Source organism: Lissotriton helveticus, chromosome 11, assembly GCF_964261635.1.
Source record: "Lissotriton helveticus chromosome 11, aLisHel1.1, whole genome shotgun sequence".
Taxonomy (NCBI): Eukaryota; Metazoa; Chordata; class Amphibia; order Caudata; family Salamandridae; genus Lissotriton; species Lissotriton helveticus.
In genome coordinates this window covers 97,802,793-97,830,695 of record NC_136072.1, presented here as the reverse complement: position 1 = coordinate 97,830,695, position 27,903 = coordinate 97,802,793, and the positions used below count along the sequence as shown (strand labels likewise).

Genomic DNA, 27,903 nt, shown 5'->3' with positions numbered 1-27,903 from the left:
TTGACGGCCTTGCCAGCATGGCGCTTAACAAGATGGCGGCTGCCAGTGCGCGGAATATTATCGGGACGCAGTGAGTGATATGACAGGGCGGTTATTATTGCACGCTGGCTTGTGGAACTGAAATTGGCTGTGGAGTGTGATATTATCCTGCGGGAGTTTCTGGAGTAAGGGATGATGTGATGATCATTCGCAGTGCACATCAAGAGAGACATACGGACTGGTGGTGTGACTCGACCTCTATGCATCATGCTAAGCACGCAACTGACACTCACCCAGTGCTTTAATTTGTGAGTGGAGAACGCTAATATTCATGCTCTGCCACCTAGCTCCTCTGGATTTGTATATATGCATGCGCAGAGGCGTGGGGACTTTAGTGGCTTCCCGTAAATGAGCGCGAACGCCCAGCGCAAAATGGCCTCCGCTGTGTTAATCCCCTACTACGAAGCACTGGTGTTAAAACGGCCGTTGAAAGCGTGCAACTGAGGCAGGATTGTAGACCTCTGATTAAGCTATGAGCAGAAAGCATGTGATCTGATACTGGTACTGCACTATGACGCTGATGTATGTATTGTGATGCCAGAAGAAGTTACAAAGTTAATGGCGGCCACCCAGGCGGCATGATGAGGGGTGCAGACCGCGGCGCTACGATGCTTATTGAGGACATGTGGAGGTATTTCGCCCATTCATAAGTCGCACTTCACTAGTTGTGTTTGACGGTTGGACTGTCTGACAGGAAGAGGCATGTCTTACACGTAAAGGAAAAAATGCAAGCTATGAGCTAACTGCAGGTCCTGGAAAATGATGCTGTCTATGATATGGTGCTGCACTGCTGATACCTTAGACCATATCATTTAACAAGTGTTCCCGTTGCTGATGCAGCGCTTCCAGAGGACTGTTGCTATAACAAGCACCATATTTTAGCCGGTGATCTCTGCAGTTGACACTGGACGTCCTAGGGGTATTGCTGTGTGACGGTGCTGGTGGATGGAGGCCTGAGGCTAAGCACTACTTCCAGATGTATAGAAGCACTCTGCCCTGACTGCCCCCGACACGTAGGTGTATACATTTTCTGCGGCCTGGCGGTTGCACTGGCATGTACTACTGCTCTGAAGAGGGGTGGGTCGTAAGCGGGAGTGGCCCACTCAGCGGGGTACGGATGGTGTGCGGAGCCCCTTCTAGATCATCGTGGACAGTGATTTTTTGTGTCATCTGCGGGCAGTACTGGTGTTCCTAAGCCTGAGAAAACCAGACAAGCAACAGCCTAAACTCACGTTTGAATAACGGAGGCAGGCAAAGAATGCAACTGCCCAATCCGACACTGAATTGGAAACAGAAGCCACAACTAGCAACGCTATGGATTCCGTTCTTAAAGCTATCCAATCCAGTCTACAAGACATTAATGGAAAGCTGGATCACCTCACTCAACGCGTAGACCACATGGCAGCGAAACTAGACAAGCAAGGGGAATGCTTGGATGATGCTTAAACTAGAATTGCTGCGGTTGAGGACGAGGCCCATGCCACGACCAGTAAATGTGCAGGGATGGAAAAGATACTAGAATTTTAAAAAAAATAAAGCCGAGGACTTGGAAGCGAGATCCCGCTGGAATAATGTTCGAATCGCAGGCCGAATGGAAACGTATGTTGAGGAGATGCTTCGCACGATCTTTGGGGCAGAACACTTTTCTTCTGTATTTATCGTAGAACGTGCACATAGGTCACTAAAACAGCATCCACCGCCGGGTGCTTCTCCTAGGCCCATAGTGGCTCGCATCCTGAATTACAGAGATAGGGACATTGTCCTTAAGATGGCTTGTGAAAAACAACAGGTGTCATATCAAGGTAATAAACTGGAGTTTTACCCGGACTTCACGATGGCGGTACAGCAAGCTTGTAGGGAATATGCTCCGGCCAAGGGAAAGTTGCGTGAGCTGAATGTGGAATATACCATGCTCTATCCAGCGCGATTGAAAGTGAAATGGGATGGGCGCCCAACGATCCTCCAGTCACGAAAAGCTGCTCAGGATTTCATGAAGAAAATTCTCACCAAACGTAAAGACCAGAAGTGCGCTGACCAACAACAGGAATCGGACTAAGATGTCACCATAAAGAACTGTCTCATTGACTAGCGCTGGCAATCTGGAGGTAGTTTTCGGTATATGCTAGGGCCATTAGACCCTGATGGCCTGAATGCTGCAGACTGCATTTAAACTGCTATAATTATATGTGGTGAGTACTGTGCATGAATAATAACCATGTCATATATCAAGCTGCAAGATCATGTGCTGCTCATGACTGTCGTGATCCTGTGGCGAGATTTCGCACCCGTTAGCACGGAGGGCACGATATAGATGGGCAACTGTGAACAATATATGGTTCTAAAGACTGACCTAGAACTTTGATCGCAATTGCCACATGCGTAGAAGAAGTACCTGCCATCCGGTCCCGATATGGGTTTGGGTGGGGAGGTGGTTATTATATATTCTACAAACATTTTATATTTCTCTTGCTGACCCGCTAACCTCCCTGAGCGAAGAAGGACCACTGTGTGACATTCACTATTGAGAATACGCCTCTGATATATGCTCCGCTCTGGACGGTCGGAGCGGACTTGGTGGCAGTACATCAGGTTATGGTGTATGTCCAATGCTCGGCCTCTCATATTTGACCTGCTTTGCATACTATGTTCCCGACTTGGACCCGAGCATTAGAAGGGCCGCTCTTTCATTTCAGGGAGTGAATTTATTGCATTCCGTGACAGACAACAAGAAGTGGTTTTATTGTATTGTCATCCATCCAATGACAAGTTGTACTTTGAGCTGTGATATATACTTGTATAGGCCCTTTGGCACTTATGTTAGCTATATACTTGCACGACAATACCACGTTCCCTTTGGGGGGCGGGGTGAGAATTGCTAATGTTGGTACGCTTTAGTGGCATAATGTACACACGCAAGTACTTACTAGACAAAATGTAACACGACGTTGCATGTAAGGTTTGAGCTACTGCCAACTTTCTAACATTCTGTTTGATTACGATTAGTCTGCATTTACAGTAGAGTCCTAACCACATGCATTAATTTGGATGGTGATGTGTGACCATGGCGGACCCTCACGAGGGAGTTCCCCATGACGTTTTTGCTGGGATGGGTGGTTTATTCTAGGGTTTGTCTTTGGCATGATTGGGATGCTAAAGTGGGTGGGGGGAATTGTTCTGCGGACCAGAGTACTTGAGATGCATTGCTGATATCCAAACTGTTTATGTTTTACATGATATGATTCATATTCTTCCACACAACAGACATCGCACCCAGATGGTACCCTTCATAGAAGTCACAACCCGCTGGACTATAACTTTATGTCATAGATAGGCCTAATACTGAATCAAAAAACACACTTAAATCTGCTCACGTGGAACATTAGGGGGCTTAACAACCCCCACAAAATAAGACAAATGTTCGCATAAAATGATAGATTACATATTGATATTGCTCTATTGCAAGAAACACATATCGCTCCACATACTGGTGATCACTTGGGTCGTAAATGGGCTGAATCTATTCACAACTCAACATATTCCTCGTATTCTATAGGGGTCACAATCTTGGTAAAAAAGGGTACGAATTTTGCAATTAAGGACACTATAGCTGACAATGAAGGGTGTTATATTATTGTTACAGGTAAACTTCGAGGGCAGCAGATCGCACTTATCAATACATATGGCCCAAACACAGATGAGCCTGCTTTCTATCATGAGATTTGGCAGAAATTACATGGGATGTTAGGTAAGACCCTGATATGGGGAGGGGATCTTAATCTTGTGCTAAATGAGCGCTCTGACAGATCAGGTACCACTACAGAACCACACCGTAGGGCGATGGACAAGGTTCTAGATATCATGTTAGAAATGCAGTTACATGATATCTGGAGAACCCTAAATCCGGGACATATGGGAGCAACTCACGCGTCGGCAGCAAACAATAGCTGGTCACGTATAGATTATTGGATTGGATCAAAAGAGGTACTGCTTTGGACAAGGGATATAACACACCTACCCAGGACAATATCCGAACATATTGTCAGTTAACATACCATTTTATGTCCTACCTCCTTAAAGCTGGCGATTCAATGCGAAAGCCCTGTCAGACACAGTAAACAAAGACACTATCACCACAGCCATCACAGACTACTTTTCGTTAAACGTGCCCACTACTGATGATCCTTGTTTATTATGGGAGGCGTTCAAGGTCACATTGAGGGGGGTATGTATCAGTACAAATGCAGGTATTCTGAAAGACATACGTGGACATCTCTCTAGATGCGAATATCAGCTGAAATCCCTAGAGAGCGAATACGAACTTACACAATGTCCTCAGATATTAGGGAACATTAGAACTGTCATTACAGAGTATCAATCATTTGCTGAGGAAGAAACTTAAATACATAGCAAAGCGCCCTGCCGCTAGGGCTTTCGGTGAAGGGGGACGACCGGGCAGAGTACTAGCATCAAAAATTTGCGAAGGCCGATCACCCCAGGCTGTGCTGTAAATTAGAGGGGAGGACGGTAGTGTGAGGACTGAGGCAAAGGGTATATTACAGGGATTTATTAAAACATACAGCACACTATACGAGTCCCAATATACGGCCCCATCCGCAGAGATCCTGGAATACCTGGCAGACGTGGAAATAGAATGGCTATCGGATACACAACGGAAATATTTGTCATTGCCAATTACTGTAGAAGAGGTCACGGAGATTATTAAATCGCTACCTAATGGTAAAGCCCCAGGACCAGACGGGTTTACATGCGAATTTTATAAGACATTTGTGGACCTGATAGCCCCTCATCTAGTTGCTATGTATGGAGATGCATTTGATAAGGTGGTACTTTCTCCCTCCCTAAGAGAAGCTGTCATTGTTGCCCTTCTTAAGCCTGCTAAGGACCCCGAGTGTTGCGATTCTTACCGACCACTTTCACTCCTCAATGTAGATTCCAAAATATTGGCCAAATTACTAGCTACAAGATTGCAGCCCTTTATGACCAACTTGGTCCTCCCGGATCAGTCCGGTTTTATACCGACTAGATCACCTGCGCACAATACTAGCACACTGTTCGCACTCTCCCATTACATGATTCCTAGCACGAAGCCAGCTGCAGTTATGCTGGATGCTGCCAAGGCATTTGATTCCATAGAATGGTCATATTTGCTGATGGTACTCCGAAGGATGGGCTTCCCCTCTATATTTATTCAATGGGTCCAACTACTGTACACAAAACCAATAGCTCGCGTTTGTGTTAATGGCTATGTTTCAGACACAATAACTGTAGCGCGGGGACGAGGCAGGGATGCCCTCTATCCCCATTATTATTTGCACTAGCCCTTGAGCCCTTGGCGTGTAAAATCAGGCAAGGATATCACTACTCAGCTATTCAGTTTCCACAAAGACCCCTACATATCTCCCTGTATGCGGACGATATGATGCTTTATGTCCGTGATCCCGAACACAACTTAAACCCCTTATTGCACAAATATATTAAATTTGGGTGGCAATCAGGTCTCCAAATTAACTGGGCAAAATCATCAATTATCCCGCTTCCAGATACCACGCACCCTCACCCCACAGAATTCCCTTTAGAATGGCAAACAGAACCGGAAAGATACCTGGGAGTTTGGTACCATCGTGATCCGGAAGTTGTCATTAAAACTAACTATGGTAGAGTGATTAGCACGCTAGAAGACAAAATTGGTCGCTGGATCCAACTGCCCTTATCGCTAACAGATAGAATTGGTATAGTAAAAATGGTAATCCTACCAAAGCTCCTCTACCTTTTTAATAATATTGCAATTTCTCCCCGAACAGCAGTTTTTTGTCGATTGTCATCAGTAGTGACTAGACTAATATGGGCGGGTAAACAAGCCTGCATAGAATTGCGAGCTCTAACACTACCATACTCCAGGGGTGGGTTTAAAGTACCTGATTTTCTGCTATATTACCTGTGCGCACAAGCGCAGTATCCACACTATATCATAGACTTCAAGGGGCGATTAGGAAATGATATCCCACTTATCCAAATGAGCCTCCGCAATTAAATACGTTGCAATTGATAATATCCTCCCCCAATAACAAACACTTAGTATCTAGGCTGTATAATGCAGCACAAGAGGAGATTGCCAACACACCAAGTAAAGCGCTTACGCGATGGAACGAGGTTCTGGATGAATTAATCACGGAAGAAGAATGGCAGGTAGCCTGTTCCTTTACAGAAATGTTAACCCCCAATGGCAACTTGAGTATACTGCATTACAAATATCTGCACCAAACCTATTTTACCCCGGATAGAATATATAAATATGGTTTACGTCAACATGCGAGGTGTAGGCTATGTGGGACTGATATGGCTGATTTTGTACATCTTGCATGGTTCTGTCCATATGTACAGGAATATTGGGAAAAGGTTACTATATCACTGGGTGAGATGGTGGGCATTGAAATCACTTGCACTGTTCGAACTTGCTTACTGGGGCTTTTGTGCACAGTCCAAGCCGCTAAACGTAAATGTTGCATGGTAGCTTTGCTCCTGGCGAAGCGTAGGATTTCACTGTGTTAGGACAGTAAAGACACTCCCAAATGTAACCAATGGCTTCGTGAGAAGTCTTACTGTCAAGACACATGAAGAAGAATTGCCCACCGGATCACATCCAAGAGACTATTGGAAATATTTAACTGAGTATTTAAATGCAAACACGATTGCGTAACTGTGTTTACCAAATGTGTCCGTTGTTTCCTTTTTCGCACTGTGTGGTGATTTATATATACTATATCATTGCATACTACTTGTAATTGGATGCTGTAGTACAATGGTTTGTAAGTTTGGTCATTTCAGGCATATTATGTCTTTTTTTGAAAATGATAATAAAAAGAATTTAAAAAAAAAGAACCAAGCAGAAATATTCTATGTCCTCTACTTTTAAAGGATACGAAATTGGTGGCTACCTTGTTAAATGTCTGCTTTCAGAGACTCTGCATTTTACAAACCAAGCTTAGAGGAAACAAGGAGTAGGGTAAGGAATAGATGATTTAAAAGAGACTGGCTCCTCTCTCAATGTGACTGGGTATTTAATTTTTTTTATTTTACTGTGGGTGTTTATATTGTATGAACTTATTTTCAGAAAGTACTCGACATCCCAAAAGGATAGCTAGCCAGCACATGAGACTAAAGAGACATACAGGGTACCTTTGCTATGTAAATGTACGACAATAAATGTACACAAATACAGAAGAAACACAAAATACAAACAGAGGGGAGAGGAAAGAAATGGAAGAGAATTAGTTTAGGATGGAAGGAAGATTGTTAAGAGTTTGATTTACATAACTTCCCTGAACTGTACCCTAAATGAGCACTTATGAGTGGAAACTGGGGGTTATTAAAAGATTGTGGTCTGTATCCTACTGGCTTATGCATTCTTTGTGAATTTTTGGGATTACTCAGCAGGCCGATGTTCTCCTGGTAGTGTGTCTTCCATGCAACAAGTTCAGTTTAGAGGCAAGGTAGTCAATGTGGTTACACACGTGATAAGGGTCTCATTTAGTAATTTGTGTGTGAAATAAAAGGCTGCTAGGTCCATGCATGCCCTCACCTCTGCCTCCATGGCAGAAAACACCTGCTGTATGTAAAGAACCTCACTTCTCTGTTGGGTATAATTTTGCCAACAATGCAACCAGCTATGTGGTGGGTGCTATTTTGGAAAAACAGAATACCTGGTGGACTTCAATGCTTGTTTTGCAGAAAGGAACTTTAAAATAGTTTTTTGTGCTGGCAAACAAAATAAAAATTAACATTTACTTCCTAAATTTCCAGACCATTTATTTATACTCCTACCTGGGGACTGACGTCCTGAGCAGGAAATATTAGTGGTAGAATCCACGCCTTAAAAAAGACTGGGATGCACCACTGTAACCTGGCAAAGCTATGGTGGATGGCCCATCTACTCAAGAGTCAGCTGCTAAAGTCAGCGGACATTCGACTGTCAGTTTAACGAGTTCAAAGTAAGTTAATGTATCCGTGGTTTAGAAGGTGGGAATTACATTGATCTGTAGATGAGTTCCTGCTCAGCCAAACCTTAATTGAGGCCCTAAGAGAGCAACTCATACCCTTCCAAAAAGAGGTCATTGTTTTTTAGCAAATCATGAACTCCCACCATTGCTTGATAGGCTAACAGATGTTTCTCAATAGACAATGCAATAACAAATATTTTTAATGTACTCTTTAAAACCATTTGTTTTGAACTTTTTATTTAGAAGCCGTGGCAGGACCTGAGCAACAAAACTGGGCCTATGACAGTGAAACCACCCTGGTCAGCCGACCAAAAGGCCCTATAGCGAGTCATACCCTGGCTCCCGTGAACCTAGACTAGCACATGTGGTGTATTCCTTCACTCAACTGAGAAGACTTGTTTGACTTGTCATCCTTATTGTAGTCTCCCCCAATCGTGTTGCATACCTACCCCTATGTTTGCTGATCTTATTTTTGCTTTCCTTAAGACTCTACACACTATACCACTGCTAACCAGTGCTAAATTGCATGTGCTCACTCCTTAAAACATGGTAATATTGGCTTCTCCCCAGTAGGAATACTAAATTCTGAGTAGAGTGCTTCTTCATGGACACAGGGCCTGTAAATTGAATGCTACTTTTAGGCCTACAGCCTTGGTTGTGCTACCTACTTAAGTAGCCCTTCAAACATGCCTCAGGTCTGCCATTGCAGGCTGTGTGTTCAGTTTTAAACTCCCATTTCAACCTGGCAAAATAAGCCCCAACCTTCTTTTTTAATACATATAAGTCACCCGTAGGGTAGGCCATGGAGCGCTGGGAAGGCAGGGTGCAATGTATTTTAAAAAGTAGGACTTTTAAGTTTACATATCCTTGTGGTGAAAAACTCCTAAATTTGTTTTTCATTACTACAAAGCCTACCTCTCCCATAGGGGTTACATTGGAGTTACCTTATTACATTTAATAAGCTGTATTTTCCGAAGGCCAGCAGGTAATGAGTTTATGTTTGCATGTTTGATGTCTTTTGAATTTTAATAAAAAATCCTTTCTAATGTTAAAGTCTGATTTTAAATTACAATTTTGGCAATACCACTTTGAGAAAAAAGGGATTTTTACTACCTTAGCCATTTAGTGTCAGTAGCCTGTCTCTGGGTTACAGGACTGGGTGTCGCTGACAGTTGTGTTTTGTGTAATGCTCCTAGATAGCCATACCCAATAGAGAGCTTAGGGGTGCCTGGATGGGCCATCACTGGAGGGTGGGAGGGCAGAGCGAAGCAAAGCCCTTCTTACACTTGACTAGGCTATGTCCTGCCTCCAAACAAAAGGCTGCATAACCCCTGTAGTTAATCAGGAGCCAGGTCAGTGAAGGCAAGAAGCCTGTGCATTTCAAAAGACATTTCTAGAAGCTTCTCCCACCTTCCAGAGGAAGGGAACTACCAGGTATAAATATTGCATCCCCAGGACCTTTCAGCACAGTATTGGAAGTGAGGATACTCTGCCTGGAAGCAGGACAGTGGTGCTGCTGAGAGGACTGTGACTCTGCTGGACTGCTGCTCTGAAGGACTGCTGCCCCACTGTGCTAACCTGCTGCCTGCTTGCCTGGTTGAGAAGGACTGGACCTGCATCTATTGATCCCCAGACCCCAGAGTGACTCCAAGGGCAAGTTTGATTACCTCTTGACTTGAGTCTCGGGGACAGAAGGTTCCATCAGCCGTAAACCCAGCACCTGGACTCTTCCATCTGCAAATCTACTCAGCGAAGTGGTGCAAGTGGATCCTAGAAGTGGACCTAAGGTGGTATGCCATCCTCTGTGGACCCAGCATAACTGATGCATTTCCTCTGTTGCAGGGCGCAATCCCAAGCAGAACCTACTCATCACTGCTGCGTGGATCAGAACCATTGCATAGACCCGCATCACAGCCTGCAGCTTCTACAGAACTGGTGCTGCGTTGCATCTTCAGTGCATGCCCTTGCATCCTTCGTCAACAGCAGCCTTGACGACGGTCTCCAGATCGCAGCTCCTCTGAACTGATGCATTGCCCATACTGCGTGATGCAGCCTCGACACTGGACTTCATGTCACACACCTTTGTCAACTGGATCTTTGATGACAATGCAGGACCTTGCATGACAGCCTTGTTGCAACTTGGAACCGACTCATTACTTTAGCTGCCCGACTAATGATTGACGCGAGTCTGCGCAATGCTCAACAAACCAGAATTTGTTAATTTGTTCAGCAGGCCTAACTGGGGTCCTATAGTCGGCCCATGCACCAGCACATTGGCCTGAACTTGTGACTTTGTCCCTGTCCGGAGCGAGCAGATATACCACATTTGGAGCTTTGTGCTTTATGCTGCTATTTTAACTGAAATCTTTAAACCTCCGTCCGGTTCTACTGATTGGATTTTTGCCGTTTTGGTCTTGTTTAATTTATTCAACATTACTCCATCTAATCTGGCATTGAATCCCTTTTCATGTGGTGTTTTCCCTTTATTACCGTTTGATGTGTTGTACAAATACTTTACACATTGTCCCTTAAGTTTAGCCTGACTGCTCTGTACCAAGCTACAAGGGGGTTGAGCACAAGTTAATTTGGGGTTTGCTTGTGCCTTACCCTGACAAGAATTGTGGTTGCTGCTTGAAATGCAAAGCGGTGTCACGGTATAGAAAACGATTTGCATTTATCCGTCAGTAAATCAGGGCCTACCATAAAAGGATGCAATAATGACTGTTTGGGAATTTCAAAAGTACTATGGAGTTGTTATTGTAGATGCTTTCTCTAAAAACCTTTCATTTCAAATGCTACAACTCATTAGGGCAATGCAAGGAGACATTACTGGGTATTGGCGGACTCAGAGTTTAATCGGCTGAAAAGCTTTCCTACTACATTTTGCAATGTGCAATAAAGCAAGCAAGAGTGGAGTTTCCATGCTATAGAGTAGACAATGCACTTTTTTGTATTTGTTATCTATTAATATTGCTTAATAAATCAGTGCACAGAGTGGAACATTAAATTCCTGCACAAAGCACTTCCAAATGGGTATAGTTCTCCATTTTATGAAATGAATCCCCTAATTAAAAGAAATGACCAATAGGAAAAAGTGTGTTACTAGACTTCCTGAAGACATTTCATTCTCCAAATTTGAGCGAGATACATGTTGGTATTACATGACACGTGGCTCGTCATACTGTGAGTGATGACTGATGCTGGTTTAAGACATTTAGGGGGCATAATGTGATTCTTGATCAAAATGGACCAAACTATACTGAGATAGTGGCTGGTGGTATAACATTTCTCAAACAATATAATCCATGACTGACTTCACCCTTTACTTTTCCATGAGGACTTTTGTGATGCATGGTTCCCTGCTTACTTTTACTCTCAGTGGAAAAAAACAAGAAATTCAACTTAGTGGTTATCGAGTTGTATGTTTATTCAGACTAGTGCCTTGTCTCCTGTACAGACAGTGAAATGGTGTGTTAAGTGTCTTTTAAGTGAATATTATGCCTGTCTCCAAAATCTTGTCTGTGATGACCACAGCTGACTTACTAACTAACACGTCTCATCAACATGGTGTTGATTGTTAAATGATGGGCTGGCGAACCGTGGTTCGCATAAACATCAGGGCAGTTTAATTATGACCCAAAAAATGGATTATTGATCCAACACAAACTGTGCCACCTGTAGGGTGAAATGCCACTGCAACTCCAACTTCATATACATACAGTTAATTTTATATTCTTGGGGATTCAAATTTATATGCTCCCCCGTAGGGTATAGAACTTTAACATCTCCCCATTGTTGACACAACTAAAAGACAACATCCATAATTTGACCACTCTTCCAAATGTTATCCCTCCCTAAATTGTTTATGTGCCATGTAAAATTATCATTTAACCTTTTTTAACAAGGTGAAAGCCATCCTAAGAAGATGTTTGCATGCTATATTTGATGGTGGATTGGGTATGGCAGATATTCAGATCTACTACTGTGCCTCCCAACTTAAAACTATTGATGAGTGGATGTTTGGTGACATGGATGATCCAGCACTTACACTATAATTGTACTATTTCAAGACACTAATGCTGCTCATCTTTTATACCACTCCATGTTCCCTAAAGACCCTCCAGAGGCAAACACATTCTTGTTAATGAAGACTCACATTTATGGCAGGCTGATCACCTGATTTTTAGTGCGGGCTAGTTCCACACTGAATAATATGTGTTTTTTCACAACGCAGTGCGCCACAGGGGCACCACAAGGTGCTACTCCTTTGCTGCCACTCCAGTAATTTTCTACTCAAGGGGCAACTTTCGCACCACATACGGTCTAGACCGACCACGATCCTTTGCGCTGAGAAAATCTGGCAAGGTGCCCTCCTAGCACCTGAAAATCGCACTAGAGGAGGCCAGATCTCACTCGTGCTCGACAACTTACCATTGGCAAGGCGAGCATGAGAAAAAACTCTGTCAAGCGGCGGTAGGTGAAGTTTGGCTGGAACTCCGCTTTACAAAGGTAACTCAGAGTGGCCAAAACTCCACCAACTATGCCGGTGGTGCAGAATTTATCACCCACCCCTACTCTCCACCCACAGCAAATATGGGGTGTTGTATTGCCACACTTACTGTACTTTTCTCAACTCATCAATTTAGAAGTAGACCATCAGCTGAATGTGGAAACAACACTGAAAATGTTTGTGAATATGTACAGCGTTACATCTCAGCGTGTGTTCAGAACATTTGTAATTTCTAGTTCTCTGACAACTCTATACATAAATACCTCCAATACTTTTAGATGCCATATACAATGAGAGGAAAAAGGTTAAAACACCACAGTCCTTTGGTAACATTTGCAAACATCAGAACCACTAGATCCTGGCTGTAAATTAGAATTCAGATTTTATAAGTACAGAAACCACTTTTGACACACATCAGTTATATGTACACAGGAAACAAAATATAATCATTATCTGCCCTAAAACCTACATACAACAGTCAACATGAAATTCTGGCAGCTACATATTTACTTTCTGTGTATCAAAAGATTCCTTCTTCTCTCTTTATAGTGTGGTAGAACAGAGTGTTTCAGCTACAGCATATTCTATGGGGATACATATGAGAAGCTGCTAATACTTTTTTGCTAATAGTGTTTACAAAATAAATGCATAGGATTGCTAGGTTTTTAACTAACCAGCTGCAGCCTTTGTATTTATGGTATAAATGTACATATGTTTTGCTAAATGAACAATGGAGAGAATCATTGTGATTTGCACCAATGGTGCAAACTTTGTGATACAAGTCACCAATCTTTAGGTAGTGGGATATAGGTGGAGGATTCTAAATGCATTTTAGGAATGCAAAGATGAAAATCTCTTATTACAATTGAAAACACTATCAGTAAATTGTGGATTCAGGTACTTGGTATTAATATCAAACATAAAAAAACAGAATAGTGCTCAGGTGAAACGGGGAAAATGTTTCACAGTTTTACAATAACAATGGGATAGGATTTATACAAATGTATATATTATGATAACGGGGCTCTCATTATGCAGTGACATCATTTCAGATAGCTCCTCACTTTACAAATATTTGAACAAGATTATAGGCCATTCTGTTCATTTTCAAAATAGGCCACAACAGAGAAATTATTTTACCTTCAATTTTTGTTTGTCTGTTTCATAGGAATGGAAAACACATATTGTTATCCCATGATGTAGCACAGTATGTGCCTGTGATATGGTCAGCACAGATTCTTTACTAATGGGAGTAAACACTTGATGAAGGTATACATGCACCACCTTTCATCTTAGCCACCTAACAATCACCCCCCAATTAGCCTGGGGTTTTAGTCATGAGGAAATATATCTTATGTATTCCAGACTAAGCTCTCCTTGTAGACTACTAAATTTGTAGATTAGAAAAAAATGGATGTATGTCCGAATGGAGGTGTAAATTTCCAACCATATGTTTGGTTTTTTTATGAAAAGGAACCAACATCTATCATTAATACCAGTAGGAAAATACAAAAAGATTATTTTGCTTCCCAATCATACGCCTCTAGTTTTATGGGCCTCTTCTCAAAAGTACCTTCAATGGTAAAAATACGTCTAAGACTAAACTTACATTACTCACACCTGCAAGGAAGCCATGAAGAGATTTCTGGCAGGCGTAGGCTCTTTTAATGGGGTGGAGATCTCTGCCACAAGTGAGCAGTGGGGTTGAGGGTTCTACTGGGCATTCCAGAATGTGGTTATTAGATGTGCCATCTATCTGGGTTTTTTACTGGCCTGGCATGCATATTTTTAGTTCCAGGCCAATCTAAATATTGGAGAAACATAAACCTACACCAGCAAACAAGTAAAGCAGTTGAAAAGAGGCTTCTGAAACATTGCAAAATGATTACTATAGCAGAGGGCTATTTTGCCATGTTACAAAATAATCTTGACCATTTTATACAGATGATTTTTAACCTACCAGCTCTTGGCTGCTACATAATGTGAAAGAGAAAGTATAGTCACAGGAATAAAGTATTAAAGCAGAATTTGTAGTGTGAAAATAAACACACCAAAAAGCAAATATCAATTTGTTGCAGAATACATTTAACGTGAAGCAAATTAAAAATACTATAACGCATGCTGACTGTTCAATCTTTACTGCAATGATCCGTGACTTGCAAACAATAAACATTTGCCATACATATCCCCTTTTAGCTGATCCCTATTTATTTTAGGGAAAGATATCAAAACAAAAAAGCCAGTTCTAACTTCGTTGTTTTAGCTGCAGCTGTAATTGTGTTGTCACCAGCGTTTAACCCTGGTGACTGGTCCTATAGGCAGGCATTCAGACATCATAACTCTACTTAATAATGTACTCAAGTTGAGCAGCTACATAAATTTGTTTTAATAGTCGATTAGAGACATTACCGCTCGACTGTACTAAGGAAATGAGAGGGTAGCTTTTATACACGGATCACCCACTTTTGTGTATCATATATTACTTTTATTCTTGTATAACCAATTTTTTAAAACTTTATGAAGCAAAATGCTTTAGTCTAGCCCTTTCCAAAACAAATAAAATAGTTCAGTAATGGATCAAATAAAATAAAAAATATTCTTCCCCAATTATTTACTGGGCACACTACACAGTTACAAACATGTCACCTACATAGGGGCTTACCATACTACAAACTGAAAGACACATGTAACAGTATTGTGGCAGAACGACTAGTTCAAAAACAGATGTAAACATATTCATGAGGTAAGACTGAAGAGGTGATATTCATTGCTAAGTTAGAAAGAAGTGTTTCCCTCCTTGCTAAAAGTCATTTTTAGATGGAAAGAGAATATACATTAACAACCGAATTAAGTAAGAGCAACAGGAGGTTCAATATGAGGATGAGTGGTATCACTAAACTTGTCTGGCTGTGGTGTATCAATATGGTCCCAATATCCTGCCTTTCTGTATGATATTGTCTTATCCCAATATGTCCCTAGACTGTGGTAAGGCCAACAAGACTTATGTGAAAGTGAAGTTAAAAAGGTCTAACCAAAGTCAGCAGATGGCTCAGTGAGATGATTGCTTACCACTGAGACACGCAGTGATGTTCAGATCATGTGTTTGCAAGGCTGACTCTGATTTCCGTCTTTTTGGGGTAAAATGAGTACCACTGAATTGGTTAACAGTAGCATCTGTCATTTACAGCGCTTAGAAACAGTATAAGTGTAGTACGAGGAAGTACATAAGAAACAAGTTAATAATCATTTATTTTATTCTCTCCTGCGGCTTTGTCCTTTTAACATGGGCATGAAAGACTCAGAGTTTTGGCCCACAAATGACAAGCATAGGTTAGAGATCCCCTATATTGTGGAATTTATCATCTCACACATGGCCTTTCATCTATGCTTACAATTAAAACATATTTTCAGAATGGTAAATTTTCACCATTGGAGGGCACATTAGTTGGGATCTAAAATATTTATGGTGGCATTATTTAAGACTACATGAACTACTTTTCCAAGAATGCCATCCCAAAGTAATTGTGCCAGTCAGCACAGTAGCAAGGGTGTCAAGGCAATAATGGAAGTATGCATAATGGGCACCTCTAACCCTAGCTGACAAATGAAAGACATTCTCAACTGGGACACGGTGGGCCCGCCCCTCATGGCCTTGGGCCCTGTGCCACCGCCCCTGCTTCAAGAGTCACAGCCGCACCCCTGGTGCCCAGACACTATTCTTTGGCGCCTTCAGTTATATATCTCTCCCTCAGACATATTTTTCATTTCGGTGCAGAGTAAGACACAGTGAGGTGCGGAGTTGATGATGAAGTCATGAATCTATATTTATGAGTATGTGAATTTATCCCAGTGTGAGAGGCGGCGGAGGTTGCTGTGCTAATTACATATGGCTGATGGACTGCATAATAACTTCGACTGCAGTGCTGCGCCCTGGATGAAAGCATGTAAATTACTGCAGACTTTCATTCGGTGAGTGTATGACAGCACTCTTTATAGTGCCTTTGCACGACATGTTGTGGCCGATTCACAAAAGCATTTATGCATACGGGAAGTAGTATTACAGGAGTACTTGTTCCACAATTTTACATGCATTTCAGAATTGACCCTCAAACGTCAAACTCCCTCTTTAGGAAAAAGTGCCAAAATGCCACCCTTCTTCCTAATTGGGTAAATGTGTATTAATATTCCCATTTTATTCTCATTTTAGATGTTTGCGGCCAGTTCATGAAGACATGTAGGAGTAGGTTGAAGAATACTACAGGAGTACTACCTTGTTTATTTTGAAAAGCCCTTGTTATTATCCCCTTCTGACTCTGGCATTAATCCTCATGCCACCACCACACTATGGGCATACTCTTGGTGGAAACTCCCAGTTCTCATTACACTAATCATGTTAAAAAACAATGACATTCGTGAATGTATAATGACTGAAAATGTTTCTAAAGAGAAGACACTGTGTGAATTTACTGTATATGTTTCCAGAAACTATGCTGTAATTTTTTCCAAAAATGTAAATAAATATAATTTAAATTTTTTTTAAAAAAAACAATAACATAACGGCTTTGCTGCTCAAAGATTTTGCAATTAGTTGCTGTGACTTACTCTTGTAGAAAGGCTAGCCAGCGGTGGCCCATGCAGGTTAGAGCGGTGGGGGAATTTCGATGGACGATGACGAGGGAAAATTATTTATTTCATTTTCCCTAATCATCGTCCGTCGAAATCCGCCCCCCGCCCCACCGCCGTTACCTGCACGGGCCGTGGCTGCGGCTAGTTTACTGCTGAATTCCTGGAGCAAGTCAGAAGTAATTTTAGCTTAATCCTGGAATTCCGGCATAAGTCACCAGTACTTCAATGGCAATTCAAAGGAAAACCTTTGTGAATGGGACCTCATGAGTTTTGATGGCTAATTAACACATATGTATTCAGTCATATACAATGTGCAGAATAGCAAAGATGGACTAAAATATCACCACTCCTAATTCATGCATTCTCTTCCGTATGATAACATGGGGATTTAACAAAAACATTTTACTGTTAAGAAATACAAACACTTTCAGTTTTATAAAATATCTAACTATGTATCCAAATTACCCTTCAAATGTCATCAACTTTGATAGGGCCGAATGAGCTTGACTATTTTTACATGACATGTTTTGGATAATTTCATTGCATTTTTAATTGCGGCTGCATTTATTCAGGTCAACATATTAATGTATTCTCAGTTGTACCAGCTGTAATTTAAAAGAACGTATTATTATTCCAGGAAAAAGTGGCATGACCCAAATTACCATTTTGTAATCCCCAAGCAAGACTAAATTGCTGAACACAATAACTTCAGCATCCATCTTCTGCTTTCTTGCACTTTCTTTTTAACTATATTGTCAGCTCCTCCCTGGTGTCCACTTTCGTATTCCTGTTTGTAATTGCATTCCTTTTATTTAATTTTAATGAGTACCTTTCACTTTTTAGCACTTCCACCATTTTATGTACAATGGCATTGTCTAACACACGATCAAGTAGAAATGTAATGTTATTCTATTGTTTTGTGTTATGTCTATTACTTTATTTACTAATTTACTGATTAAAACATTCCAAATGACCTCACATGTGGGCTATTTTGAAGGTAAATCACAGGCAATTGATGAAAGTGATAGGAAAGAAAATGCATTTGGGCTCTGAATGAGCATAAAGTGTGGTTGCTAAGAGTGTGGAGGCATGCACATATTGTCAACAATTTTCTACACAGAGCAAGTCAAGAATTATATTGAATGAAAGAGGTCTGGATCCAGCAGAATAATTTCTCAAGGCTCTCCCTCAACATAGAACAGACTAAACAAGAGAAGTTAAAATAGATATCTCTGAGTACCGGCTTTGACTGTCTTATATAAATATCAGAATGGCAGATCAATGAATCAAGGCTAAGGTCATAACATCATCACATTCTTCCAAGGTCATTAAAATGCTTATCATCGAGTTTAGCAAATCTAAAACTATCATAGAAATTTAAGCAGATTACTCCATTTATAAAGCACATAATATCAACATATTAACAATAGTATGATTAATGTGCATACGTATAAAAACAATGATTTGTTGTATTACCATTATTATTATTATCTTATTATGATCACCATCACCAATACCATCATGATATTTTCATATTATTTTGATTTGATTACATGCAGGAGGTCCTAAAAGGGATCTGCCGTCAAAAACCAAACATCAAATGCTATATCCTCTTTAAAGTATGGAAAGAATGAAGAGCTACACATGTTGGAAAAAATAGTGTACTATTTGTACAGCTCACCCAAAAAATGCCTCGTCCAGAAGAGTTTAATTATGTGAATGAATTACATTTTCTGCTGAAAAATTCACTTTCTAAATGAGGACAATATATGAAAATGCATTTAACTATTTCAAATAGTTTTTTTTTGTCCATGCTTCAGTTTAACAAAATACCAAAACGTGACAGTATTCCCAGTTACACCATGTTTAAAGGGAATGCAACACAATTAAGCACTGCTCTGTCAACAGCTAATCTAAAATGATGGGTCTTTACTAGAATGTAATATGAATGTATGGCCTAAACAATAAGACATCAATGAAAGATATGGCGATCGATTAAACGTTCAAAGACAAATATTAAATAGATATGATAAAAATTGTTATGTATTTTTAGCCATTACTTTGCCTCCCTATTACAAGTTTTATAGAATGTATGGTTCTCATAAATCTACTTCTTATAGAATGCACATTAGATGTGTTTTATGTATTCTTCTGAAAGGCTTTCGGTGTTCCTGGAATTCATGGAAGCAAAATAGACAATAGGTGCTTCTTGATGACAAGTACCCAATGAAATCTATGCAACTGCGTCTGATGTGTTGGAAATGTGCACACATCTCTTAAACACAATATATTAGTTATATAAAGTCTGGGTTCAAACATTAGCTGAAACTATGTTCAGTAGTCCCGGCCTTAGTGCATCGTTTAAGCTTTTGTGTTTACAGTATCTAGGATTAATGATACTCTGCCACTGCCATTCAGGAGGCTAAAGAACCACATAAACTGATGCCAGCACACCCAGCATATGTTCTTGTTACACAGATGGAATCACATCTAACTTGTTTTTTAAGTTTAGGAAAGTCATCCTCTTGTTTGGAAGAAAGACTCTTGCATTTATATAAGTGTTTCTTCACTGTTGTCACCAAACACAAGTGAATCCCTGTTCTTTCGTTTACAGTATGAACACTCTATCCATATTAAATTCTGCTTCTTTTTCAATCAGCTATATTTGCCCATTGTGTCACTTCATACATACCTCCTTTTCTACAAATTCTCTTGCCGGGTTTTCTGGCACATTCCTTGGATATTCTTTTGACTGAAAAATGAATAGAAGACTACAAAATAACACGGAGCTCCATCACAGACAGTCGGAGCATGCATCACCACTAGCTAACTTTTTCATTTCCTGCTTTTCTTTTTTTTTTTAGGGGAGGGCAGAGTCTCAGCTTGTGGTGCCTGCACATGCAATGGATAGATAATGCAAATTCTGAAACGTCAGTGGGTAGGAATGAGTGTTAGAACCACCTTTTGATGTGATACACGTGCCTTAGAGGAACAGAATGAGCGTGGACAGGGACACTGCAACAGATCTGCACACAAGGAAAGCGGCATGCACAGGTAAGATAGCGTGCAAACAAGAGAAGCCATGCATGCTACTGAGACACATGAATTCATTTTGTTAGAAAGTTTAATTGAAAGAAAGATCTCCTGTTTCTCCATTGATTAACTCACCATCCTCAGTTGGTACGTATATATTTAAAAAGAGGCAGTCTTCATTCTGATCCTGTACGTAAGAGGTAACTACATCCAGGTTATTGGTAAACCACACAGGAAGCATGACTTCAGGCAACCGGCCCTCTATAATGTTCTGTGGACAAACAGGAGCAAACTGCGTTCCATTTTTGATCTCAGGCCAAGGAATTGGAGGTTCGGGAGGTTGAAAACGATGCTCCCCTACTGGAGGGGCAGCGTACGGAACACCAAGAAACTGAATAACTGGCCCCAAAATTTCATTGTTAAGTTCCTTCTTGACTCCTCTTATCTTGCCATATGTGGTTGTTACCACTGGGTCTGCATCGTCGAATTTTTGGCAGGATACAGCTGCAGCTTGGAGCAAAAATCCAAGTACAGAAAGAACAAATGTCACATCCAGCCCTGTGTGTAATCTGCAGGCCTTAATCCCTCTCCATACATAGTCCAGCCATATGTATTGTGGATGTGCCATGGTCCCACATGAGTTGTACAGTTTCCGTAAAGCAATCCTATTTGTTTCCACTTGTGCCCAAAGAGGGCATTCAAACAAAAAATGCCAGGCTTCAAAAAGAAAAGACTGTCACAGAAATTTCAAAAGGCTTTTCACAGGGCTAGTATCTTCCATTGATTTCACACTTATAGAGGCTTCATCTTCACCAAGGGCTGCAGCCAATTGACAATTCTCTTTTCCACAGTAGCAGTATGAGCAGGGAAAAAGGAGTCATTTACTGCAGATGTCCGTCTTATAAATCAGCAGTTCTATACCCTGGGAAAAACAAAACAAATCATTAGAATGAAAGGCCTTATATTGGCAGAAAAATAAGCAGGTATTTTGCAGGTTTCTTAGTATGCAGACTTGAGGCATGCTACTGGAGTGCAATTACAATTACATAAGTATTTTCTGTTAAATATTGAAACTGGTAGTTGCTAATGTTTTTTTTTTACTGTACGAATTGTTTGATCTGTTGCCATCCCCCAAAGTTCTACCATCACCTCATGTACATGAGATACCCCTTTGAAAATGGTATGCCTCATCTCATTTGCTACACACCACACTAATGTTCAAGAGACTTTAAATTTGAACAAATGCAAAACACAAATATGATTTCTTTGTGTACAATTGTGAATCCTGTGGCTCAGGTGATTACAAATCGAACTTCGCAGACATTTCCAAATATTTGTTCAAATGGAAACCCACAAACTGCATTATCAATCATTACACTAATTGAATGTCTTTAATATGCTAGCATAGATAAAAGAGTGCGTCAAATTAATACTTGCTAACAGCAATGGCTTTTTTCTTGTACTCATGATTTTATTTCCTGTGGCAGCAGAAAAAATAAAATCAAAAAACTCTAATCCATGCCAGATCAAAGCATTTTTTTTTAAATGAGAAAAGACCTGAAGCGTATACTTTCAACAAAGCTCACAAAACATGCTAAATCACTCTCTTTGTCTCCTATAAGAACCTTGCAAAAATAGTCCTACAACAATTACACCACAAAAGAACATGACTAAATATAAAACATCTGGAAATTCCTGAGAACGAAAATTTGCATTCTGAAAAAATTCAGAGGTTTGCTCATGAAGTTAAGAGTGGCCTTTGGTTAAAGCAAATGATAGAGAGACAAATAGGCTCCAGTCGAAATTACTTTATACTGTTATTCCCACATTTGCTTCTATAACATCTATGGAGTAAATTAATTTATTTAGCTATTAAAGGGATACATAAAGGATACAGCCCCATTCACCAGTGGCTTCGGTAATCACAAACAAACTCAGTTGATAACAAGTTGCTTGTCAATTTTGAGCATCTTCTGCAAGCTTGCAAATCACATGTACCACACTGATTTGTAAAAATGGTGTGGTGAACAATAGTTTAAATATTAAATGAGGCAAATGACATTGAACATTTCCTGCACCCACCACTATTGCATGGGTATAAATCATAGTGCTAGGTTTTAGATTACGTTAACATTGTAAGGGAGGAAGGAATTATGAACCTCACCCTGTAAATCTATGGCTTCTTGGAAGATGACAGTGGGAATATTCTGCAATGATTAAGTCCTTGATGGACTTACATCGCAAAGGCAATTACAATAACAAGATGACCATTAAATGCAGAGTTTCCAAGCAAATGTGTTATTAAATATAAGGCCCTGGGAGTTGAAACTGCCGACAATAATCAAAAGAAAATTACTAAGTAGTAGAGTCTAAATTTTAATTGCACTGACTTGAATTATAGAGGAATTCCAGAGTAAATAATAGTGAATCAAGACCATTTATCGTTATGAAATTAGATGTAATACACTGTATAAAATCAAAGAAGTTCACTGTGGGGTGGGGGGGCAGGGATAATTGAACGATCAGGCATGCCTTCTGAAAGAAACTATCCAAATACTTATTAAATGTACTACATATCACTTTAAGGAAGTTTGTTGATCCTTACTCAATTCCTCAATCTCTATTCAAACTTGCATGTGATTCATAATAGAATGGAAACACTTTAAAACTGGCATCTAGAAGTTAAGTGGGATAATATCTGTGGTTAACCTTTTTCTTTTTTTCTTGAACTTGCAAATGTATTCAAAATGGCAAGTGTGTTTACCTTTTAAGTCATGCAACACATTCCTTTTTCACACTCATTATGCTTCCAAAACCACTTTAAATGACATTTTTTTTTTCTTTTTCTGGAGTGTTTAGATGTTCATTCTGTTTACTCCCACCTTGTCATAAACTCACTTCCGGGTCAACAATAGGAGAGAAGAGGGGGGGACCGGGAGCTTGATAAGGTCCAGTGTCCGTGCTCCTGAATGAGTCGTTATATCAAACTGTATAGATGCAGAAAGAGAGAGGGTAAAGGGTAGATAAAAGTCAGAGGGAAAGGGAGTGAAAAGAGGTAGATACTATTCGAAGGGGAAGATCAAATCTTGCCTCTCTTTTGCCCTCACACACCCTGAAGGATGTCATGCTTCATCATCGGGCTTTTTTATGCTCCTCGTCAGACCGTCGCTGCAATGTCTGTATCTACCCATGGAGATCCTGATATGCACCCTAAGATTGACTCTAGGACACCAAACCATTAGTGACAAGGCGACTAATGGTTAACCCTATGTGTGTGTGCGCCCCCCTCATTCTTAATTAGACGTGCACTTCATTTTAGGTCCTGAAGAAACGCCACTGATCTTTCTGACACACAGGCGTGAAACATGTCGACCTTTTGACCAGTCACATAGGCACATAGAAACCTCATGTGACACACTAACCTGTTGGTTTTTTACTATACCAAGGACACCATATAAATAAAAGCACCTGGATGCCCTTAGGTATTTTTAACTCACTAGCACGCACCTCTTCACTTAAAAGAAATCCTCCCATTTCCTATCCCAGCTCCCACACCTGCATGCATCATACGGCGTTTTCTCTTTAAAAGATCTCCGCCAAAGAGACCCTTCGGGGGCCCGTCAGACATTGCAGCGCCGGTCTGACGAGGAGCATAAAAAAGCCCGATGATGAAGCATGGCATCCTTCGGGTGTGTGAGGGCGAAAGAGAGGCAAGATTTGATCTTCCCCTTCTGGAGTGTATCCTTGAGACCGGGGAATAGTATCTACCTCTTTTCACCCCCTTTCCCTCTGACTTTTCTCTACCCTTTACCCTCTCTCTTTCTGCATCTATACAGTGGGTGACATTCACGCACCCACTGGTCATGGAACTGTGTCCTTTTTTGATATAAAAATAAACTCACTTCCAACAGAGACTTCCCACTCAGCCTCATAGAGTCAGAATTGCACAATATCTAGGCGGCTGAAATCATACCACCTTTTACGAAGCTGCATTCAGGTCTTCTAATATTGTGAAATTAGGATACAAACTATACAATTGCCCTCCTCCTTCCTTTTGATGTTTGGATTATGTTTTGGAATATATTGAGTAAAGAACATATTTGGAAAGTCTACCATAATTGTATCTATCATAGAACAAATATTGCTGTGATTACAAGGAGTGTTTGCGTAGTAGGAAAATTTGAGTCAAATTCTTCTCTTCTCTTTTACTTCCAAAGGTAAGAGAACCAGCAAATCTTCAAGCACAAACCCAAAACGTTTCTATTAGCATGTTTCAAGAAAAACATGCATTATCCCCTGTGGGCCTGCTTTTATTAGTCATCCCTGTGTCTTCTGGAGGTTATCAGTTGGGACCAGTGGCCTGCCTAAGAACTCAGCATGACATAAACTTCAAGCTGTGTTACCACCACAGCTATCTTCACATTTGCTCCCATTCTGACACTAGCCTATTCTTGTTCCCTTTTGTTTGTAGGGAAAAGGACAAATGCCTAGATGTACCTGAATAACTCTACAACCTGATTGCGCTCCTGTGTACAGAGTTAAGGACCATACTGTGATCAAGCTGTACACAAGACAGTTCTTTACCCCAGGATGACACAGTTCTGTCTGACTTTTCCCCCTTCAGCCAATGTACTGCTGAATTAAACTCATACTTTGGACATACCCAGACCTCAAATACTGCTAGACAGCCTCTCATATTGTTGTCTCTAGCCTTCACCAACTGAACTGTAATGCTTGCAGTTACTTGCTCAGCTTTCAGTATTGCAAGCAAGAAGAGTGGCATGCACATGCACAAACAGTTTTCACCATTAGAGCCCCCCTATACATGGTGTCAACATAAATACATGCAAAAAAGCACTGTTGTAAGTTGCAGGTGCACAAACACCAACGGTGCAGTCACCCTTCATCATTTTCAGTACTCGGCTTGCCCGTACCCTGAGTATCTTAATGAATAAAGGGTACTGCTATACCAGCAGCATATCTTTACTTTTCTGTACAGTTGGGCTACACAACTGTAGATGGTGCAAATGCCCCTGCTCTCCTACAGAATCACATGTAAGGCTTTATAATTCATTTTAAGTGCAGAATGGGGGTATGTAGTTACTTTTAAGATTATGGAATAAGCACCAAGATAGGTAACGCAGAACGTTGTCCCCATTCCACTTCAGTACTCTGAGAGAACTGTTAATCAGTGGTTTTCTGGGCCCCAATCTTCTTTTTGCACATTGTTCTAGTCGTTCATATCCCGAAATTATGATAAGCTGTTCAAAACGATGAAAACCATCTTGAATATTTCTAGGTGACTACTCTTTCATTTCTCACAAAAACACAACCTCAACTCCCCCTCTGGTGATGGGTTACAACCCGAAAGAGGGGAGAATCTATTCTGAGAGCAACCTTGTCCACTATCTACCTATGGATTCATAAAGGATCAGATGCTCACATGACTACTTTAGTAGCACTAGAAGGAAATGCTTTTCTATGCAGAAAGTCTTAAAACTATTTTTACATATATATTAGAACAAAGTGTAGGTTTCCTTTCTAACCTCAACTAATTAAAATTACATTTTTGAAATCAGTATGACAAATGTATCCAACTGTGATAACTTATTGTTTTACATAATCAGAATAATGTTTGACTTCGGGAACTAATGACAGTATCCTGTGTGGACAGGATCCCCTGGATGCTCACAGTCAAGAATGTGTTGGGTAAGTTAGGACTGGCTGCCCATTGGAGTGACCCAGAAACCTTGAGTCAGATAAATAAATCTAATCTTAAAGTTGTGTATTGGGGTTTTATCGAAACTGACCTGACAATGAATTGCAAGGGATCACTTTCGATTGATTTTATGAATTTTAAACAGACTGTGCTATTTGAGCCCACACTGGATGAAATCAAACCTCCTCTAGCGAGGAAACTATACCTACAGTTTAGGTATGGCTGTCTACCCCTTAATCACGTCAGACGGAATTGGAGTAAAGGAGGGGAGAGTGATGAAGAAAGTTGCTTCTGCTGTCAAGGGACCACTAAGTCACTTGTTCTCTTCTTCTGTCCCCTATACTCCCGATCCTGACTTAAATGGATTGCCCCCTTCTGTAGAAATCTGGGAGTTAGGAGACACAAGGAGGCATATAGAATAATGAAGACAAATACAATGCGTATGATTGTATTTTGTATAGCAAAGTTTTTAATGGCTGTATCGATCAGGCGTACTAAGTATTCCTCAGAAAGTTTTAAGGGCATAGCTGTTATGAAGTAGCACACGGGTTTTTAAATTGTTACATTTTTTAATACTATTACAAATGTAGTTTTAGCATTTATAACCATTTCTCATAGGCAAACCAATGCAGTTTGTAACTGAAAATAATGATGTAATTCTTATAAGTAAGCTGCTACTATATGGAACCTTTTCCCTTTTGCACAAACACCAATGCACTTTGACTGAACTGTCTTGCTGTGATTGTAAATAGGCTGTGACTGTTTATTTATATTGAAATGTCTCATTTATATTGTGTGTTTGTTTTTGTCTTGTTTTATGGTGTACTTTTATGATCCGCAGAGATCGAAATAAAGTCTTTTGATTGATTGATTGTTTGACTAACTTCTGAATATGATACATAATCTGGTTTTAATAAACTTAATAGGATACAGTAATGTTCATGTAGGTATACAAAATACTGTGAACATTTAGATTTTGTAAAGCATACCAAACATGCAATCTAAAATGTTAATAAAATTAATATATCTTATTGTGCATCAAAGCGCATGCAACAATGTTGAAAATTGTCGGAGGGATCATTGTACAATATAAAGGATAGCCCAACAGTGTGACTGACTGTGTTCACACATTGTCTGGTGACATTGCTCAACCGTATTTTGCCAAATATAAACAAGTGAATTTCTAGTATGATAACTTCTTTCTGTGTCTTGCATTTTTGGTACTTGCTATATCATTCTCAATCCTACTTCCCATTTGAGGATGGCCAGCATCATTCTCATTAATAATCTTCTGTCCAATGCTCTTACTTTGCACTTATGTCTGATGCAGTGTCATCTGGCCGTTATCTTTATATCTATAATAAATAGCCATATGAATCACCTCATGTGTTCCCCTTTCTCATTTTGTATCATAACGGTTGAGCAAAACATTGAACAGAATTGTGTATTCTTTCAAAATGATTGTACCAAATAGCATAACCATATGCAAAGGAAAACACTATTTTCTTCTCACACCATGCTCTAGAGCAGAGGCGACTAATGTAGGTTTTGGAGGGTCTGATTCATGTCAGATGTGACTTTGAAAATAAGTTATATTTATATTTGATAACACTGATTCACTAACATTGAGCTATGAATGGCTGTGACTAGGGGCCTGATTACGAGTGTGACGGTCCGAGGAGCACCAGACTTGTGGGAGCATGACCATGGCAAACCAGCCAATGCCGTACTACAGACCGCCGTATTACAACTTTGGCAGTCGGCTGCCATTGCACTGCTGCAACCGCCATTCCCTGGCAGTCCCAAAGTGGTCAGGGGCTCACAATATGCTGGAAGTACAGCTGCAGCACCGCCATGCATATTACGAGTTTCAGGACTGCCAGCGGTGTCATGGAGGTTTGTCCTCCATTAAACTGCTAGCAGTCATGAATCAAAGGGGGCCTATATTCCTCCCTTGT

General features: G+C 40.5%; 1 protein-coding gene across 3 annotated transcripts in view; it reads right to left on the bottom strand.

Annotated features, from left to right (window-relative positions):
* The window catches only part of NLGN1 (neuroligin 1), a 771,234-nt gene that overhangs the window by 693,785 nt on the left and 49,546 nt on the right, over positions 1-27,903 (bottom strand). For 2 of the 3 annotated variants that reach the window (XM_078665702.1, XM_078665703.1), the window contains exon 2: positions 20,362-21,148. In XM_078665702.1, coding sequence (XP_078521828.1) covers positions 20,362-20,854 — 493 coding nt within the window. In that variant the 5' untranslated portion in view covers positions 20,855-21,148. Of the gene's footprint in view, positions 1-19,885; positions 19,946-20,361; positions 21,149-27,903 lie in introns of all 3 variants that reach the window. The other variant, XM_078665701.1, reaches the window with a different exon arrangement.